The sequence below is a fragment of the Podarcis gaigeae genome (genome assembly GCF_964106915.1).
Source record: "Podarcis gaigeae genome assembly, chromosome: 2".
NCBI classification, from domain to species: Eukaryota; Metazoa; Chordata; class Lepidosauria; order Squamata; family Lacertidae; genus Podarcis; species Podarcis gaigeae.
In genome coordinates, this window is record NC_139679.1 from 13,159,858 (window position 1) to 13,179,997 (window position 20,140).

General features: G+C 45.7%; 1 protein-coding gene and 1 long non-coding RNA gene across 2 annotated transcripts in view; one reads left to right on the plus strand and one right to left on the minus strand.

The window, feature by feature from the left end:
• Nucleotides 1-20,140, minus strand: part of LOC310840014 — a 155,677-nt gene that overhangs the window by 20,997 nt on the left and 114,540 nt on the right. The gene's annotated exons all lie outside the window — the stretch shown is intronic.
• The window catches only part of BAZ2A (bromodomain adjacent to zinc finger domain 2A), a 42,221-nt gene that overhangs the window by 19,631 nt on the left and 2,450 nt on the right, over nucleotides 1-20,140 (plus strand). The window contains exons 9-28 of the mRNA XM_083728105.1: nucleotides 3-147; nucleotides 1,640-1,701; nucleotides 3,039-3,119; nucleotides 3,211-3,444; nucleotides 4,824-5,078; nucleotides 6,389-6,603; nucleotides 7,280-7,354; nucleotides 7,763-7,925; nucleotides 8,586-8,645; nucleotides 8,837-8,981; nucleotides 10,256-10,833; nucleotides 11,650-11,878; nucleotides 12,391-12,546; nucleotides 12,642-12,805; nucleotides 13,491-13,774; nucleotides 14,675-14,807; nucleotides 15,178-15,324; nucleotides 15,643-15,881; nucleotides 16,437-16,580; nucleotides 18,263-20,091. Coding sequence (XP_083584231.1) covers nucleotides 3-147; nucleotides 1,640-1,701; nucleotides 3,039-3,119; nucleotides 3,211-3,444; nucleotides 4,824-5,078; nucleotides 6,389-6,603; nucleotides 7,280-7,354; nucleotides 7,763-7,925; nucleotides 8,586-8,645; nucleotides 8,837-8,981; nucleotides 10,256-10,833; nucleotides 11,650-11,878; nucleotides 12,391-12,546; nucleotides 12,642-12,805; nucleotides 13,491-13,774; nucleotides 14,675-14,807; nucleotides 15,178-15,324; nucleotides 15,643-15,881; nucleotides 16,437-16,580; nucleotides 18,263-18,431 — 3,678 coding nt within the window. The 3' untranslated portion in view covers nucleotides 18,432-20,091. The remainder of the gene's footprint in view (nucleotides 1-2; nucleotides 148-1,639; nucleotides 1,702-3,038; nucleotides 3,120-3,210; nucleotides 3,445-4,823; nucleotides 5,079-6,388; nucleotides 6,604-7,279; nucleotides 7,355-7,762; nucleotides 7,926-8,585; nucleotides 8,646-8,836; nucleotides 8,982-10,255; nucleotides 10,834-11,649; nucleotides 11,879-12,390; nucleotides 12,547-12,641; nucleotides 12,806-13,490; nucleotides 13,775-14,674; nucleotides 14,808-15,177; nucleotides 15,325-15,642; nucleotides 15,882-16,436; nucleotides 16,581-18,262; nucleotides 20,092-20,140) is intronic.

Consider the following 20,140-nt stretch of genomic DNA (forward strand, 5'->3'; position numbering starts at 1 on the left):
AACGTGGCCGACCCCGCAATACTGAGAAAGCCAAGGCCAAGGAAATGCCCAAGGTGAAACGTGGCCGTGGCCGTCCTCCCAAAGTGAAAGTGCCTGACCTGCTGAGCAAGATGGATGCCAGGGTTCTGAAAAGACTGGAAGCCCAAGGTACCAGCTGGACAAGCCCCTTCTGCATGCCGGGAGCTTTCACAAGAAAGAGCTTTAGTTTGTGGCAGGAGTTGTTTGTCAGTCTCTGGAGGCAGGGCTGTTCATTCTGTGTGCCAAGAAAATTCAATTTTTGCTCTCAAAACTAAAGCATATATCAACAAGATGCATGCAAATCTGCTTATTTTACATCAATCTCCATTTGCATGCCTTTTCTGGAAACTAATGTTTGAGTTTTTGCAAAATTTGGAATTTCTTGTCAAGGAGCGGTGTGGCAGCAGGAAGAGAGAAACGGATAAGCAAGGGGCAGTAAAAGTATATAGGTAAGAGAACATGACCGGAGACTGAGGGGAGGGGCAGGTAGCTAAACATGGCATCAAAGCTCTGCCCTGGAGGATTGGAAGTACTTGCAGACATTGTCTTCCTAGCTTTCTTTTGTGTCTCCACAGCAATGAGGGATAAAAATTTGTGCTTTATATATATTTTTAAAGACTAGCTCAGAGATTCAGGAGTAGAAATATGACTAGAATTCTATGTGGGTTGCTCGCAAGCAATCTTTAAACAGATTGTGGTCAGTCCTGGTGCATCATGAGTAGCTTCCAGTCAGCATTGGCTAACCTTTTCCTAACCCTCTGAGGGCTGCATGCCAGCAGTGGATGTGATCAGAAGTGTGCATGGCCAAGTCACACATGTGCATTCACAAAAACGTACACACACTCAGCATGCATACACATTCAGACCTACTCCTTGCCCCAACACACATTCAGGCAGACAGATAGATAAACAGACAGGTCCTCTGAGTGGCAGTACGGGCTGCGGGGGGTGGCAGGGAGAGGAAAAATGCTCTCTCTACTTACCTTTCAAAGACATGGGTTATGGCTAGGAGGAAACGGGAAGGAGCACTGCTGCTTTCCTGAACACAGACCTCCCATCTATAGCGGTGTGCCTGAGAGGAAGTGGTGACTTTCAGGGGTGAGAAATGATTTGGTGATTCCTGTCAACTGTATCTGTACAGCTGACAAAACTCTAAAGAGAACATGTTGGTTTATGTCTTATCTTGGGATCTTACGTAGACTGATAGCAGAGCAGGTAGTAATGAGAGATTTTGTGGTTATGGATGCTCATTCAGGGTTGCAGTCATTAATAACAGGCATTTTTAGAGAAGGATATAAAACCTTTAACAATTGAGATAGAGACACACTCCCCTTTTGTGTATCTTAGGAACATCACCCTAAGTCTACATCTTTTGGAGAAGTGGTACCTCATGATGTAAAGTAGTCTTACCCCACCTAGTGCCCTTCAGATGTTGTTTGACAACAGCTCCTCTAATTCCTGATCATCCATCATGGATGGAGTTTTGCTCCCAAAATCTAGAGGGCACCAACTTTGGGAAGCCCTGCTATAAAACATAAGGATACTATTAGGTATGGAATGGCGGGCTGGTCTAGTCTCACAATTTTTTAAAAATTCCCTCATTCTCCGTTTGTATTTGCAGAGGTACTCAGTGATGAAGATAAGCTGAAGATGAGCAAGATCAAAAAGAAAATGAGGCAAAAGGTACATACAGTAGAACAGGACAGTGTATTCTTTGTGGGAAGGGGTCACAGTATTCTCGCCCTATGCAAGAGGGGGATGCTTTTGGGATGAAAGGAGCATTTCCCAAGCTGAAGGGGTGAGGTGGTTGGGGGGGGGGTGATGAGAGCTTCCTTCTTCAGTTGCCAGTAAGGATGTGTGTGTACCCTAAGACAAACATTCCAAATTGTGCACCCAAGTCTGGAATATCTCCAAGTCAGTTGGCATAACACTGCTTTCACATTTTAAAAGGATGGACTTATTTATTTTTTGGCAAAGAATTTGAATTGCGCAGTGGAATGTAGAAAAAAAATTACACGGGTTTGTATTTTAGGGACAGGAAAGCAAGGAATAAGTTTCCCACTGCTTGTGCGCTAATTCGATGTGATTCTAGGCATTTCTCTACAGCCAAGAGGGATAGAAGCATTTACTCACAGCTGAGATGCTCAGAATGCCAAATCCCACTATTGACTGTGTGGTGAATCTAAGCAGTGTGTGAATGTATGCTACCCTAGTTAGCTGTGGAGCGGGGCATTAAGGGTCTGTCCCTTGGGCTTGGCTGGAAGCTCCAGCTGGTGCAAAATGTTGTGGCTGAACTCTTGGTGGGGACACACTACCAGTTCATAACTGCAGTCCTTAAAAGTTTGCACTGACTGCTTGTATATTTCTGGGCAAGTTTAAGGTTCTTTTATTAATTTCCAAGGCCCTTAACAACTTGAGTCCAGGATACTTGAAGGACAGCCTGATTCCTTATATCCCTACCTGATCACAAGATAAGCAGGGGAGTCTCTGTTATTGAACCCTCCTGGCTCAGCTGCTATCCACTAGGAGCCATGTTTATTGTGGGCCCAATTCTGTGGAGTTCCCTCCTAGCTAAGATCAGACAAGCCCCCTCTCTGTTGAACTTACAGGTTCTTGACAAAGAGCTTTCTATTCAATTAGATATTTTAAGTAAGTTGTGTGAGACTTCTTTTAGGTTTTTACCTGTGGTTTTTACTGTTTAAAACACCTGTTTTATTATTTGACTGATGTGTTGTCAGTGCAGTGATGCATTTCTTTATTGCTTTGTAAAGCACTTGGAAACCACATTTACATTGTAAAACAGTCTATACATATTGAAAATAAATTAATGAAATATAGGAAAAGAATCTCCCAGTTAAGCCGAAAAGCAGTCAAACTTTAATTGATAAATGTTCCTAGTAAATGTTTTGGGAGCTACTACTGTAAAGACAGAGCAATGGCTTTCCCCTTCCCCTTAGGTTTCTTCTTTTTGAGTGGATTCTCTCCTTGACAGAATTCCTCATGCTTATTTTTTTCCATAGGTGCAAAATAAGCAGAGGCAAGAGGCCAAGGCACTCAAGCCCAAAGAGGTCAAGGCCAAGGAAGTAAAAAAGAAGCCGAAGGTGGGTCAGGAATGGCCCTTTGAAAAGTTGGAAGGTTGGCAGGTCCTGAATAATTGCATGTAAACCTTGCCATGTCTCTCCTCCTCTCCAGGTAAAGAAGGAAAAGAACAAGCCAGAAAAGAATAAGCCAGAGAAGCTGAAGGAGAAGGCAAAGCTGAAAGAAAAAGTGAAGCCCAAGGAAAAAAAGCTGCCAGTACCAGCCAAAGTTCCCCGAAAGGTGGATAAGAATCTTCTAGCTCGGCGTCAGGAAGAACGACAGCGGCAGCAAATGATTCTGGAGGAAATGAAGAAGCCCACTGAAGATATGTGTCTAGGGGACCACCAGGTGCATAGAATTGCTTGGCTATTTAGAGGTTGGGAGACAGCCCCCTATTCCATTCGTTTGTTTTTTGTTTATTTATTTAAATCAGTTTTTATTTTTTAAAAAAATTGTATTGTAAAACGAACAAATAAGCATGGAAAAGAACATATAGCGTCTCCGCTTTCAATTCACAGTGTCTTTTTCACTTGTTTATTTTCGGTATGAGATAATATTGTCATAAGCATTGGGGGAAAAGAGGGGAGAGAGGTGGGGACATAATGATCTGATTGAATAATGATCTTACTGGGTAATGATCTATTGCATAATGCTTGTGCAGGGATTTTTGTGTCAGCCTCACGTGGGTAGGTTCTTTATAAAATTATTTATTTTTGTTGGCATTGCAAGAGATTGGGGGGTCTGGAGGTTGGTTGGTTGCACTATGGTTTGGAAAGATGGGATGGATTGGCATTAAGGGTAGAGATGGGGAAGAAGAGTCATGGGCAAAAGTGGGTAGAGAAAGCTGTGTAGGTAGTTGAAGCCCTAGGCATCTCCTTATATTCTAAACGTCTGCCAGACTATTCGCTATCCTGTACAGCTTTGGCTAGAATTACATGATACGTAAAAGCAGAGCCACTATTAAAAATAGCAGTTGAACGTTTAAATTTTCAAATCTGTAGCAGCTGTGTGTTTATTGTAACATGAAAGTACTCATCCCTTACCAAGACACTCCCGCCCAAGCAACACTATTTTGTTGTGTAGCATCAGCTTAGGGGGTCTTCTGGGTTTACCACAAAATGATATCTGGCACTGAAACTGAGGCGGCGACTCTGGCTCAGATGTTTACATTTCAGGATGCCAGTTTCCTTAATTGTACCAATACTAAACAAACAATGCATTTTTGTCTAAATATGTGAGCCTTTCAGTACTTTCCTATATTTGCTCAGTTGAGACACTTGATTGTCTCACAACATTGTTCTGTCACCTATGGCCAATTATAAGACTTTAGCGTCTGATATAGTGTTTTGTCATATATTTACTGGGTTGATCATTTAGTTCTTCCACCAAAAGGCTAAGATTGTCTGAGCTATTCAGTTCTATCTCACTGAGACACAAAAGTATTTTTCTGTGGCATTTGAGTTCTTCTCTGTATCTATTCATGTTGCTGAATGGACTTGATCTGGTGGAATTTAATATAGTTTGAGACAGGGAAATCTGGGCACCTGGCATTGGAGGGCTGGCAGGCTTTCCACAATGGGAAAATGTTCTCTGATTTTCTACCTTGTTAGACATTGTATATTATCAGCCTTTCGTGTGGCTGAGTTGCAGTATGAGCAGAGCTAGCTATTCTGCTAGATCACAAGTCTGTACTGATGCTCTCTGTACTGATATTTTGTCTTTCCCAGCCTCTTCCAGAATTTTCTCGCATCCCTGGATTGGTTTTGCCCAGCCATGCCTTCTCAGACTGCTTAGCCATTGTGGAATTCCTACACAACTATGGCAAGGTGCTGGGCTTTGATGTAGCCAGGGAGGTCCCCAGTCTGAGTACGCTGCAAGAGGGCCTCTTCAATGTAGGCGATAGTTTGGGTGAAGTGTTAGACCTCCTGGTGAAGCTGGTGAAGGCTGCACTGTATGATCCTGGCCTCCCTCCCTTCTGCCAGGTAGGCCCATGTATGTATGTTCTGGGTCACATCAATCTGCATGTTTGAATATAAGAAATCATATTGACTGAAGTACTGGTGTGAAAACGGAATGGGTTTGTAGTCTGGTGCATGCCGAATATTCAAGAGAGAGAGAGAGAGATATTAGACAACCCCCCAATTTTGCACTAAGGAAAATTGAATACATTTGCACAATTTCTCTTATTTTTGCATATTCTGAGTTCACTATGAGGAAGGGCAGCAAACTGTGCAAAGCACTGAAACTCTGCCCCAAACACCGAGAATCTGTTTCAACAAGCCCTCTTTCTTCTGAGATGTTAGTAGGCATTGCCTACACACTTTTATGCAAACGAAAAGCTCAGAAAGCTAGAAAAACATTGTATATTTTTAATTGAAATGAAAGCTGAGAGTCTCAGGAAGCTACACCCAATACCACATTATGCAAGTTTCCTGTTCTCCCGTGGAATTGTGGTATACATGCAGGCCTGACTATTGTGGTTTTTTCCTGTATCTACTTTGTGAGTAGGATGTAGACTAGATTGCTGTCTATGGAGGATAGGAAGAAGCATCATTGTCAGGGATGCTGGCTTGCTATAGCTGCAAGCCTGCTGCTAGTGGCAGACTATGGCTTGCAGTGCAGGTTCCTGAGAATAGAATTTTTCATTTTATTTTATTTTTAAAAAAGAATGCTTCTAGCATTCAAGGTTTCAGGGAGAACTTAAAAGTTGCATGGAATTATCTGCTAAATATTTTTATGAGAGGGAGCTTGGAGGGAGGCTTCATTGACCATGGTGTGAGATCTTCATGGCTCTTTTCCTCCCCAGTGATCTATTTGCATCTGTTCTACTTATTGCCATCAATTCTATCTAGCCCTATGTAAACTTGCACTTTAAAGGGTCGAGGGAGGCAGCTTAATCAAAATTCTGCGCCAAGAAAAGAGAAATTGTGTGAAATCTGAAACCTGCAAATTGGACGTATTAGCACATTTGCCTGTTTCGCTTAGAACCATGGTTCTAACCATGGGGCAGTCTCAATACATTATGGACCCAACACACATTGTCAGCCATACTCTTGTTCTATTATTTTTTTAAAAAAAGAACAGTTTAGAGTTGACATTAAGGTGGTGGAGGTGGCTAATTATTACCCAGTTGTCATGAACAGATCACTCCCTAGTGAGGTTTGGCTTGGTGGTAGTAGTTTTCTCCTACAGGTGGTGGTAGTTTTCTGAAAAAGTCTTGAATGCCGTGCAGGATGTTCCTGTTGGCATGGCAGACACATCTTGATTATTGTCCTCTCCTTTCTTCTGCCAGTCGCTGAAGATCCTCGGCGAGAAACTCTCTGAGATAAGCCTGAACCGTGACACTGTGTCTGAGATCCTTCGCTGCTTCCTCATAGCCTATGGGGCAGATGAGAACCTATGTGACTGCTTGCGCACTAAACCCTTCCAGGCACTAGCCCCTGACAAAAAGGCTGCTGTGCTGGCCTTCCTCGTCAATGAACTTAACAGCAGTGCCCTTATCATCAAGTAAGTGGTGATAGCTCAGTTGTGTCTGAGTTGTGTCTCTCATGGCCATATGTATGTGACAGTCTGAGCTCATATTACGTAGATATGGATGGGGAGGCATCCTCCCCCATGATACTGTCTTACTCTCTTGAGCTGAGAGAGGAAAGCAAGCAGAGGAGCTAGATGGTTCAGCATATCTTAGATGCTTAGTGACCACAGTAAGGTTGCACGGCTGTAGGCAGGGACTATTTTGTTCATTGTTGATTTTATGCAAGCTGCACTGGGAGCATTTTTTGACTGAACATTGGGATAAAAATGCTGCTAAATAAATAGATAAATGGTTTTGTGCACTTTAGCATGTGGCCACCCAGATTGCACCCGAGCTTTGTCTAGAAAACATGCTGAACAGAGAACAAATTGTTTTCTGGGAAGATACCACTGGGAACAGATTAGAATAGTATTGGACATCCAAATGTCCCTACAAAAGCTTTGCATGTCTGCCTTAAAGAAATGAGTGGTTACCTTACTCTTCCGCTGACAGATTCTCTTGTAGACTGGACTGTGTATGTGTAGTGGGGTGGGTAATGGATCTTGAATGAGCATTGTGCATCTATTGATAAAAAGGGAATCTTTTCCAATTCTCTGCAGTTGAACCCCACCCCACTTCTCTTTCTAATTTTTTGTTTAACTCTTGCAGTGAAATTGACAAGACCCTAGAGAACATGTCTAACCACAGGAGAAATAAATGGATCATTGAAGGAAAGCTGCGCAGGTACATATCCATGGATTTAGTTTTGACCCAGTGTAACCAGAAAGCTCAGTGGGTGTGGGAGGGGCACTTGGATGAAGAGGGCTGAGATCATTTCACTCTTATATTTATTTAAATCAAGTAATGTCTGGTGGTGTGGAATCTTACTGTGACTATAGGAGCCAAAGTGATTATTGATTGCTTTATTTTCTACCTTCTTGGATTTACCAGAGGATTTCCCCTCTGGTTCTCCTCCCTTTGGTATGTGGGTCACCTAAGGGAATAATTCCAGATGGCTAGTAGTTGTGCATCAGCTCATGCAGGCGCAGTAGCTGGATAACACTTGCCCTGAGTCTCAATCCCAGAGTCCCTCGCTGTAATGTATTGTGTCCCTTTTCTCTCCATTACTGGTGCCTTGTTGTTGCACTGTAGGTTAAAGATTGCTCTAGCCAAGAAGACGGGACGCCCCGAGTCAGAAATCACAGGCTTGGAGGAAGGGCGGTGGCGACGGAGCTCACGCATCAATGAAGAGAATGAGGACATGGAAATGGAGGAGGAGAGAAGCAGAGCATGCAGGACACGGAAAGACAATGAGGTAGGTGAAGGTGTGAGCGAATAAACTGAGAAGGGCGTATGCAGTGTCCCTGAATATCTGTTCTAATAGCAAAGTGCAGGTTTGAAGGGAGCAGTGTTGGTCATACGGCATGAGATGCAGGACAGTTTGAGCAATAACCTTTATTGGACCAACTAATTTTATTTTATTTCATAAAATTTATACACCGCTTGATTGCAAAAAAACCTCAAAGCGGTTCGCAAAAAGATAAAACAATAAAATCAAGAGAAATTCACAACCATCCTTGAAAACATATAAAAGTTAATATTTTAGAACAGATTTAAATTGCCTCTGCATTCTAATAACTTCAAAGTAGTGTGACCCTTGGTAAAAATCATGTTCGGCCATGGACGTTGAGGCAGATCTAAGCTTGTCAAAACGACCAGTTCTTTTAGCAAAATGCAAAAGTCTTAAGAAGTGAGTCTATATTCTCTGTGTTGCCTTTTGTAGAATAAAAGGGCTCCCCCCGTCTCTTAGTGGATTTTGCAACTTCATAAGTTGCAGCAGCTGGATCCTCCCTTCCGCTCATCACGTCCCACTTTCTTCTTTCTAGCATCTTTTTTAATGTATCCAAAGCAATTCAGCCTAGATTTTCTGGGAAACACGAGGGTTTGGCTCTAAGTTATCTTCTTTCTTTCCCAGCATGACACTCCGGTTTCCAGTGTGCCTGAGCTGGAGAGACAAATTGAAAAGCTTTCCAAGGTAAATGCTTGTATTTGAAAAGATAAGTACAGAATGGAAGGAGCTGTAGTAGCAGCTAGACTTTAAAGTGTATATTGGGGATTGTCAGTAGAATAATCAGGGAGGTGTGTTACTCTTTGCTGTGGTAACCAGAGCTTTGCACAGGCACTTTATAACACATGGTGCTCTTACTGGTCTCCTCCTTGCTGCAGCGCCAGATGTTCTTCCGCAAGAAGTTGCTCCATGCTTCACAGCTGCTACGGGCTTCATCCCTGGGGCAGGATCGATATCGACGTCGGTATTGGGTGCTGCCTCACCTAGGTGGGGTCTTCGTAGAAGGTTGTGAGGTTTCAGCAGGTATGTAGAGCCTAAGATGTACAAAGGCTAAACTACTTGGGGCCATGATAGTTGAGGAACTCCTGTTCTTATATCGTCCTGACTGAACATTTAAGTTCTCCTTCGGGGAGGGGCTCCTTGGGAGCTATACATTATGTGAGGATGTTGGAGAGAGCCTTGGAATTCTCTCCCTTTGCCCAGAGGCCCAGGAGGCACCAATGGCGGCTTCTTTTCAGCGCTCAATAACAACCTGCCTTCATGCAGGCATTTGGAATGTACTGGTGGCATTACTGAGTTTGGGGTCTGCCTATTAGTTTATTTTACAGTTTATTGATTTGCGATTTTATAGTTCCTGTTTTATCGTACAAATTGTGGTTTTTGTTAATATGTGCCTTGCCCTAATAGTTATTTTATTTTATTTCTATTTATCGGTTTGCTTTTTTATTATAAAGCAAGAGGTGGCACTGTAGATCCCGGTCTGACGAGGAAGAACCCGTGTTTCTTGTGGTGTTCTGTGTTTTTTTGTGGGGTGGCTCCCTCCTCAGAACTTGGGGCCACGAGGATTGTTGCAGCTGGCAAAATAGATCAGAATTAATGGGCTAATTAGAAAGAGCCATGGGACAGCTCAGAATTTGGGGCAAGAAGACCAGAGTAGAAGTGGGAAGTGGAGCCAGGAGGGTTGTATGTCTGTTTTTAAATCTGTGGGCCACATATCACTTTTTAAATTGAAATGCCAATTTGACAGAAGTTTGCTGAGGGTGCAGAGGCAGCATGGGATATATTTGGATGGGTGGAGTAATTTAATAGGGCATTATATTTGCGAACTAAATCGCACTTTAGACTTCAGCTGTATATAACATTTGGCCAATGACTCCCTTGTTGAAAAGCTGATGCTTGATCTTTCGGGCGCTAGCTGCTTTTTCTCTCATTGTTCTACCCGCTCAAGAAAGCTGCACCCACATCCACAAATTATTTGAATCAGTGTTTATCTTGCAGTCAGAGGGTGGAGGCAGGGAAGATAATTTCCAAAAGAAAAAAGATCTGCTGTACCTGTGGTTGCCTCCTTCACTCCATACAGAGATGAGGAAGCAGTGGCCCTTTAGGTGACATTGGACCCTCCCAACTCCCATCATCTCTAACCATCAGCCATGCTGCTTGGAGCTGATGGAAGAGCATCTGGAGGGCCACAGGTTCTCCCCGCACCCACCCCTGACATTGTATTTTTGAGATAAAGTTTTTAGCACCATCTTGTGGCGAAACCTAGGGAGATATCATTTTTGTTGCCTCCCAAGCAGCTTCCCCTGAGACACCCAAGAACATGCCAGAGAAGGAAGAGGCCCTGAAGGAGCAAGAACCTGAGGCATTGCCCATCAAACAAGAGACCACTGAGACTCCACCGGTTACTGATTACGTAAATGGCACAACTTCTTGGTCATGGAGCCGGCCGTGGAGGGACAATATGCTGCTGCCTGAGTCGTCAGAGCCCAAGTTGCCAGAGCCCGCCCCCATGTCTGTCAATGGATTTTTGGAGGATTGTGTGCCCATGGGCCAATCCCAGCATGACCTCAGCCAGTCGGCCTTCCTGTCCTGGCTCAGCCAGACACAGCAGGCATCCTCTCTGCTCAACAGTTCTGTGCTTACCCCAGACAGCAGCCCTGGCAAAGGGGACCCGTTACCCCCAGATGAGCTGCCAGACTCTGCCGCAGAGGATGAAAGTGCCACAGAAACACAGGTTGCCTGGTTCAATCTGCTGCCCCGGGCACCCTGTAATGACTCTCCAATTACTACCTCCGTTGAACAACCCTCTATAAAAGCTGCCCCCCATACCTGCAAGCCCCCGACCAGGGACCAGTCAAAGGCCTCGACCCGGCAGGTGAGTGTCATCTAGAGACCTTTCATTACCAGGAAATGCAAGCTCCAATTCTGATCTTGCCTGGGTCAGTGGAGGAGCAAAGGACATGGTGCCTGCATTAATACAAGGAATTGAATGCAGGGCCTTTACCTGAATCCTGGGGACAGTTTCCTGTGAGTGGTCTGTTTCCATGTAACAACTATGGGGTTGGTGGTGGTAATGCTATTTCTGAATTGCTTTGCATTTCTTATCTGTTCAAGGTAGGAACTATCAGACAGGAAGCTGTAATGTCAGGAAACTACTGTTCATACAGAATCGGACAAAAAGTAATAGATTAGAATTCAAGAGGTAGATTTAGAGTTGTCATCAGGAAGGATTTTCTAACCATGAAAAGTCATTTAGAATGAGCTTTCTCGTTGAGTGGGTAGATCTCTTCCTGCAAAGCTTTCAAGGCAAAAGTGGAAGTGGCATCTCTCAGAGATGCTTTAGGTTATAAGATTTTCCCGCCTCGGGACACAACTTGGTATAGATAAACTATAACATCCTTTGTTGATCTCATTGTCCTCTATCTAGTTATCCTCTTACCCTGCTAATATACACCATTCCCTGGTGCCTTCCACTCGTATATAATAGCTAGCAGTAAGACAACAAATGACTTCAGATAAGGTAGTAGCTGAGTTTTTTCAAGCCCACATAGTAACCTATAAGTGTTGGCATGATTGAAAAAACAGCCAGGCAGCTTCTTGAGCAGATGGCAACTCCACTAGAAGATTGACTTTAAAGCCCTGTTAGAGCTCATGCCTTGTCTGATGCATCCTGATCTTTCCCTCTTCACAGCTGAATGGCCTTTCCACCGCCAGCCCAGCATTGCCACAACTGGCCTCCACCCCTCTCCATTCCAGCTCCAGGATTCACAGTACTTGCTCCGCAAGAGCCAAGGACGTCCCCGTTAAAGGCCAGGAACCTCTAGGGCAGCCGAGACGGCGGGGGCGCCCCCCTACAAAACTCTTCAAGCAAATTGAGCAGAAATATTTGACACAGTTGACAGCACAGCCTATACCTCCAGGTGAGGGAAACCTGCATCTCCTTTTCTTCTGTATAATTTGTACTATGTGCGTACTCTGAAGTTATTGATGCTATGGTTTGGAAAAGGATTGTGAGGGAAGATGAAATGGTTTACCATTTGTAAGAAGACGCGACTGAGAATCCACCATGAGTGACCATAGGTATCTCCTAACCCCTGGAAGCGTCACCCCACAGAGTCTTCAGTTTGTAGGACCTTGTAGAAACTGCCAATGCAGTTTCACGTTTTCCCCATGAGGACTAAAAAATCTGTTCTTAATGACAACCCCCTCAAGTACTGCACTAGATATGGTTGTCTTCCACATTACTTAAAGGCTTCCTGAACCGTGAGAGCAGCTGATGTGCAGTTCCTTGCGTGCATGCTGACCTGACACAAGACCCAGAGTGCAGCATTTGGGAGCTAACAGGCATGCTGTGCGGAAACGGTGGCTTATTCAGTGGCCCCAGACTCTGAGCTGGTTCCCCTCCCCCTCCCCATTCTTCTCTTCCTTGCAGAGATGCAGAGTGGCTGGTGGTGGCTGCAGGATCCAGAAGAGCTGGAAGCCGTGGTGCAGGTACTGCACCCACGAGGGATCCGCGAGAAAGCCCTGCACAAGCACCTTATCAAGCACAAGGAGTACCTACGGGAGGTGTGTGCCCGAGCTGCCAATGGTAAGAACTTCTCATCGTATGGCTGGAGTGAGGCAGGGAGCCACGTTACCACACCCCTAACTTCTCTAATGGACTCTTCTGGTCTTCCCGCCTAGATCCCATCTTCCAGACCCATCCTGAGGATTTCGCCCACCCTGTCTCTCAGGAAACCTTGGCCCAGTGGTCGATGGCTGAGCGAGCCTTTGAGGCAGACCTGTCTGTTCTGCAGTGGGTGGAGGAGCTGGAGCAGCGGGTACTCATGGCTGATCTACAGATCCGAGTAGGTACCATGATCTAGGGTAGGCTGAGTCCCTCCTGATAACTCTTCTTATTATTGTGGGTGGGGTGGGGGATGACCTCACGTTGTACAGATCACCCTGGGGGGTGCCTGCTAATCTCTAGATCTGCCGTAACAATTTAAAACATACATTCAGATCTTTCCTTGTTTCTGGAGTTGGAAAACTGAGGAGAGAAATGACCCAGGTCAACTTAAAATCCTACCTTGGCATTTCCATTCTTGCATGTGGGCATTACTCCCCAGCTGGCACCTTTGCAGCTACACTGCCCTGCAGAAAGCTAATCAATTTGGGAGCAAAGACTTCTCTTTTTTTTTTTTTGTTGTGGCACCTTTAGAGGTCCATGTACATTGGCAGCACCAAAGCTTGATGATTCAAGCTTCTTCGTTTTGATGGGCTATCTTAAGACTGTGAGTGTTCTGGTACATGGGGGCTCCTTTGCACATCTGTGCCTGAGGCACCATCATTATTTGGCGCAAATATTTTTCATTGGCAACAGGAGTAGCACAACCTTGAAAACTGTGTACCTGCAGGAACTGGTTTCGGTTGGTACATGGAAAGAAGATTCACAAATGCATCTGGGGTTTCCAGAGTGTGTCACAACCCCCTCTTCTTCCTGCCATGCCCTGATCTCACGTTTTTGCTTTCCACCTCCCCCCCCCCCCCCAGGGTTGGACAAGTCCAGAACCTGATTCTGTTCGGAACGACTTGCGGTACTGTGAGCATCAGCTGGAGCTTCTGGAAGACATCACCATAAAAAACCGGCGTGAAGGACCAGCTATGAAGCGTGAAACCACCAACCCTTTAGACCTAGCTGTGCTTCGCCTGACAGAGCTAGAGCAAAACTTGGAGCGGAGATACCTCAGAGAGCCCCTCTGGCCTCCTCACGAGGTGGTGGTAGAAAAAGCTTTGCTGAGTAACCCCAGTAACCTTGAGCTGGGTACCACAGAAATGTAGGTGTATTCTTTTACTGTTGACTGAATTGCCAGGGCCTTACTCCTAATGAGAATCAGGGTCATCTCACTATTTATAAAAAGCTTTTTTTATACCTTTCCTTTTAATCCAGGGACTCCTAAATCAGTTTACATTAAAGTAAAATAGTAAAAACCCACAGGAACTAACATTTAAAAAACCTCTTGTGGAAATGGGAGAATATGGACTTTGTTGGGGCAGAAGTCTTGATAAATTCCAGGTCTGATTGCATTGAGAAGATACTAAGATGAAAGGAAAAAAGCTGCTGCTGTTGGTTGTTTTGACATGAGGCTTTTTAGGCAATAGAAAGTGGTAAATGTGTGCATTGCAGCAAAAGTGAAAAATCTGGTGAATGTTGACATTTACCAGTAAGTCTTACGGTTTTACAAGGCCCAGCAGGAAATGTCAGAAATCTTATTGGCAAGAATCTGTTTCTCTCAGGCCTGAGGTATGATAAATATCCTTTTTGCTGCATATGATGGAAATGAGAATGATTTGAACTTAAGGCTACTGACATTTAATCCTGTTAGATTTCCTTTTGGGCCTACTGAAGTCTTTGAGGCTTAACAATAAATGTCAAAGTTCACCAGATTTCTAATGTTTACCTAGCATGCTTATGAGCTAGGCGACGATGGACGTTAATGAGAACGAAATATAACAGGGATGTAGATGGTTTAGAGCAGTAAGATTCTGAGCCAGAAGCTATAGATTCCCCTGACAATTCCATCCTGGGGCTTCAGATGATGCGCCAAAGGCCTGCCATCTCTCACAGTATGTTTCCATTTGGAATGGCCCCAGAAGACTCCAAGTGAAGAATTTCCTTTGCTGGGCAGGGTTGACTTCCCCCCATCGTAATGGATTGCTATTTTTGTCGTCTGCAGTTCATACGAGATCACACCGCGGATGCGAACGTGGCGCCAGACCTTGGAGAGATGCCATAGTGCAGCCCAAGTTTCTCTGTGCATCTACCAGCTGGAGCGTTCTGTTGCCTGGGAGAAGTCCGTTGTCAGAGCGGTGAGGAAGGAGCACTGGGTTGGGGGTAGGAAATAGAAGGAAGAGTAAATGAAGAAATCAAAGTGAACATAGGTAACTGGTGAAATCCCTAGCGCAGAGAAGAGACTTGATCCTCCTTGTGTGGCCTTTAGAGGCACATGTGTGCTGAAGCCTGTAGTAGGAGGAGATGAAGCAGCTGTGGGATCTGCAGAAAGATCTCTCTGTTCCAAAGGGGTTGGCTAGAGCAGAGCCGTGGCTTGGATGAATCTAGCTGGGAAGGAGCTCAATTTGGGGACAAGGGAAAAGGGAGAGCTCTCAGAGCTCAACTTTGGCCTTGGACCTCTGAATGTGGTGCTGGTCCTCACCCCTCCTTGTTCTCCCTGCCCTTCAGACTTGCCTAGTGTGCCGGAAAGGGGATGATGATGAGAACCTGCTGCTATGCGATAGCTGCGATCGTGGCTGCCACCTCTACTGCCACCGGCCCAAGATGACCGAGGTGCCAGCCGGTGACTGGTTCTGCTCCCTCTGCATCGCTCAGGTGCTGGCTCCATGTGGGCTAGAATCTGTCCCATCCCAAACTCTTTGATACTTCCTCCTTGACTGGCAGGGCTTCCTTTGCTCCACAATTTGTACTGAGATGCATTCCAAGGGAGGGAGTGTTGAATGTTGGAGTGTGTGGGGGCGCAACAGTGTGGGACTGTGCAGTATCCCTAGCAGATAGCTCTAGGCCTTTTGTGCTGCCTTTGGGAAACCCTTCCCTGAAGTGGGATCCCTAAATTCACCAGTTTATGGCTCTTTACTTCCCTCTCTCTCACACACACATCCCTGTCGCCCCTCCAATTTCTCTATGGTACAGATGCAAAGAGAATACCAGGATGACTATGGCTCTCCACGACGCGGCAAGAAAAGAAAAGGTGGAAGTTCCGGGGCTTTTTTTGGAAAGGAGGAGCTCAGGCCCCGATCTCGGTCAGCAGCAAACCAGCAGCGCAGTAACCTGGCCAACGTACCGCCCCGATACTCGGGTGAAGGCCTATCTCCTTCCAAGCGAAGAAGAGTGTCTACACGAGGCCAGAGTGCCGACCTCACCTTCTGCGAGTAGGTGTCACCTCGGAGTTGGTGTCCAGGGGAGAAGGGTGTGGAGCAGAATATGCCATAGGGATAAGACCATTTGCTCTAAGACTTGCTGTGGCCCAGAGATTCAGAAGCAGAGTGGCACCTGGAGCATCTGAGGGCTGTAGAAGGCTTGTAAATCCCCTTTGCTTTCCCTGGGCTTTTTGCATCTGCCATGCAGAGAGACATCCACAGTGGACATGGGGTGAAGCAGCCCCACTCTGTGAGGGACTTACATTGGGCTTCTGCAGCAGCTGTTTCCTCTCAGATGTGCTGTGGCCCAGAGATTCAGAAGCAGAGAGGCAGCGTATACCTTTGCTCACCAGAGCAACCCTTGCCTATTTAGTTGCATTAGTAAGCTGCCACAAGAACCTCTTTGGTTAGCAGGCGGTGCATGAATGATCCAAATAAATAATTTGGTTAGAGTGTCAGTAAATCCCCTCTAGGGCTCCGCCTGCTCCTTGGGAGGCCTTCTCAGCTTGACCAATAAGCGCTCCAGTTTCTTTAGCCCTGACTCTTACATTGCCCCCTTTTTGTCAGGATCATCCTGATGGAGATGGAATCACATGAAGCTGCCTGGCCTTTCTTGGAACCAGTTAACCCCCGGCTAGTGCCTGGCTATCGGAAAATCATCAAAAACCCTATGGACTTTGCCACCATGAGGGCACGGCTGCTGCGCGGCGGGTGAGTCCAGCTTGCTGGTGGCAGGGCCAGCTCAAGGCATTTGCAAATCCAAATGGCGCTCACACAACCCCTTTCTAATTGTGGGGGTTGGTCCTGGTTGGAGGGTTTTGTGTGCTACAAATGGGGTAGTTTTGTGCAGGTGGAGCTAGCATACGCCTCATGGTGGTCCCATACAGTATACCTCAGCCCTTGGGCTTCTTTTGCTGAGTTACTAAACTTGAGGTTTCCAGAGGGCTTACTGAGGGAAAGGTGATGCTGCGCAGGAAAAGGAGTGTGTGACGAGGCCTGCCTGGGGGGGGGGGCAAGCATTGTGATGTAGAAATGGCAGAGGTAGTGATCACAAAGCTGGTGTCCTTTGCAGTCATGCAAAATTTGAGTTAAAACTTTTTAGAAAAAAGGCGCAGTGTTTTATCCACCACCTGGGCATGATATTGGAAGAGATTTTTTTAAAAAATAAAATCTTGAGGGGTGGTAGCTGTATTTGTCTGCTTCAGAAAAACCATCCAAGAGTGTTGTAGCATCTTGAAAACTAACCCCTTCATTAATGCATGAGATTTTGTGGACCAGAGTCTGGATGTATGGAGCATTGCGCAATGTTGGCAGGAATATATATGCAAGATCGGACTACATTTAAGTTTCATCAGAATTGTTACAGTCTGTATATTTAGAAATTTATTTCCCTCTGATGTTTTAGCTTTATTTCCCCCCCCCTTCCACACCCATGTGTATATACAGTACTTGCCAACTTGGAGAGCACTTCTTACATCTGATGAGCTGGACTCTTGCTCATGAAAGCTTACACCACAAATAAATTTGTGTTAGTTCTTAAAATGCCACAAGATCTTTCCTTTCTATTTCTTACAGTGTAAATTAAGGTCTCAGACTTGAGAAACCTTCCTGTGAATTAGCCTGCCGCTAGCTGCTCAAGCTCAGCAGCCTCCTCCCTTTCCTAATGACACCTGCAAATGGTGGTAGCCTAAGCAAAGGAAAGACTGGTGGAATTGTGCCAAGTGTATACATGCCATACTGCCGTCCTGTAGGGAGTCATTCCTACAGCTGACAGGTCCCAAATCCAAATTACGCCGTAGCTTACTGCTGTTGAAAAAGAAGCTGGTGCAATGTAGTGTTGGACTGGAGCCTGGGAGACCAGGTGTCAAATCATAGAATTGTACAGTTGGAAAGGACCCTTGAGGATCATCTAGTCCAATGCATGCAGGAATATGCAGCTGTCCCATACAAAGATTGAACCTGCAACCTTGGCGTTACCTATGCTCTAACCAACTGAAGTATTGAGTGCCAATTCAAAAAGCACGATCCTCACTAAGTTATGAAGCTCACTAGGTTGACTTAGGACTAGACCCTACCTCACAGGTTTGTTGTGGAGGTAGAACAGGGAAAAGGTGCACTACTTGGAGGAAAGGTGTGGTATAAATGTAATAACATGATAATAATCTGCCCCTGCATTCTAGCCATTGGGAAGAAATGAAGGAAGGGGAGGGGAGAGCTTGAGAGAAGGGTGATTCACAGTAACTCAGAGCTGGCTAAAGCAGTGTGCATTGAGACTGCCCTCACGACCAAGGGGTAGGATTGTGATGTTGCAGGGCGCCTGCAGTTTCTGTCTGAGTGCTGGACTTCTTAGCTGCTTCCAGGAAGCTGACTGCTGCTCTCTTTGTCCTCCGCAGGTACACAAGTTGTGAGGAGTTTGCTGCTGATGCTGCCCTGGTGTTCGACAACTGCCGGACCTTTAATGAGGATGAGTCCGAGGTGGGCAAGGCAGGGCTGACCATGCGCCAGTTTTTTGAGAGCCGGTGGGAGGAGTTTTATCAGGGAAAACAGGAGACAAACCCATGAAGCTGGCAGAATGGGGAGAGATGAGAGGAGCCAAAGGCGAAGCCCTCCCATTTCAAAGCCCTGTGCTGCACACTGTCTCTTCTGGAGCTCCATCTTGCTACCTGCTGATTAATGTTTCCCCCTCTCACAATGATTGGACTTGGATTGGCATTTAACGATGGGGCTGCTTCACTCACCGCCTGGATCCTCAGAAGCCCCCCCCCGCCCCCCTCACTTCTTCGCTCTAAACAACACAAACTCTCTGAACTGTGTAAGCCAAAAAAAAAAAAAAGTTTCCTTTTTTTCAAATGGAGAAACAACCACCCACAACCCCAGCTTAGCTGGGGCTATTTAATAATAGCAATAGTTCTTAGTGAATGTGTAAGAACACTTTTTTCTGTGCAGTGTCAGTACCATGCATTAATGGCCAGTAACGTGAACGTTAAGTTTTTCTCCTTTTTAGAGTCGCGTTGAAAATGTATAAAGCAGATCACTCCTGCCTCTGGGAATGACAACCTTGATGACACTGAAACATGCTGCTTCCGCTCCCCACCCCACCCTTTTGCCCTTTCCAACTCTGTCTCAGCCGGCCTCTTCTCCCCACCACTGCTGAACAACCACTGTAGCCGTGGACGGTTCCTTCCCCCAGTTTCCAATGATCTTTCTGAAACCAAGGGTATATGGCTTAGAGCTGGTGTTCATCTGGAGTAGTTGGGATGTCGAGGTACTTCTGCCCATGTGAATGCAAGATGTACTCCCTTCTCAAGGGTATCGCCCCTGTGAGCCACATTCTCTTGGTTCAACTAAGATGGGCTGCTTCCAGAGGGGTGGTCATAGCTTGAGCTCTTCGTATGAAATTGGGATCTTGCATTCCTATATTTGGTTAATCTACATCACACACACCCTGCTCAATATTGGTTTATTCCAGATTTAGTTTCTAAGGGAGTTGAACAAAATGGGAATAATCCAGAACGAGTGTGTACCAAGAAGACAGTATCAACCAGATAATCCCCCCTCATGCAAACCACAGTTTAGCTGGATGAACCTTCCTGCTAGCCTCTTCCCCACCCCTGATTCCACAGGGAACACTTCAGCAGGGGCAGCTCATGAGTCCATTGCAGTGCCCAAGTCCCAGCTGCAAGAATACAGCTCTTTCCCCCCTCTTAGTTGTGGGTAACATTGCTGGATTGTATCACTAGGCTTCAAGGGACCAAAGTAAAGGAGCTTGCAGGAGTGGGGTTGATGTAACCTGCGTTTTGAGAGGAAGGATTTTCTGATGCCCCCTTCCAGCTCTTCAGAAGATCATGTCATGGGATTCTGGCCTTATTGAGTGTTGTCCCCACCCTGTCCCCTGTCCCCCAACTCTGCCCCAGCGTTATTCCTCAGGGATGGCTACTGTCTACAAAGTTTGATCTGCAATCTATCTGTACGTTTGGTAGGATTGTTGTTTCCTGCCTTGGAACACCATTCCCAATCTATCGTAGGTATTTCCTCCTTGAGACAAGATGTGGGATTAAGCCCATTAGAAGGGAGGGAAAACTGCCACCATTTCATCTTCCTCCATGTCAGGTTCCTGTCTCCTGACCATATTTTTAACCTGTGGGGTCTAAATCGTGCTGCCTCCTTTGGTTACCTTGACTGAGATTCAATCTAGAAGGGCAGCTTTGGACATTACATGCAAGTGAAGAGAGTGATCACTTGTGTCTCCTCAAGGTGCATGCCTCTGTGGA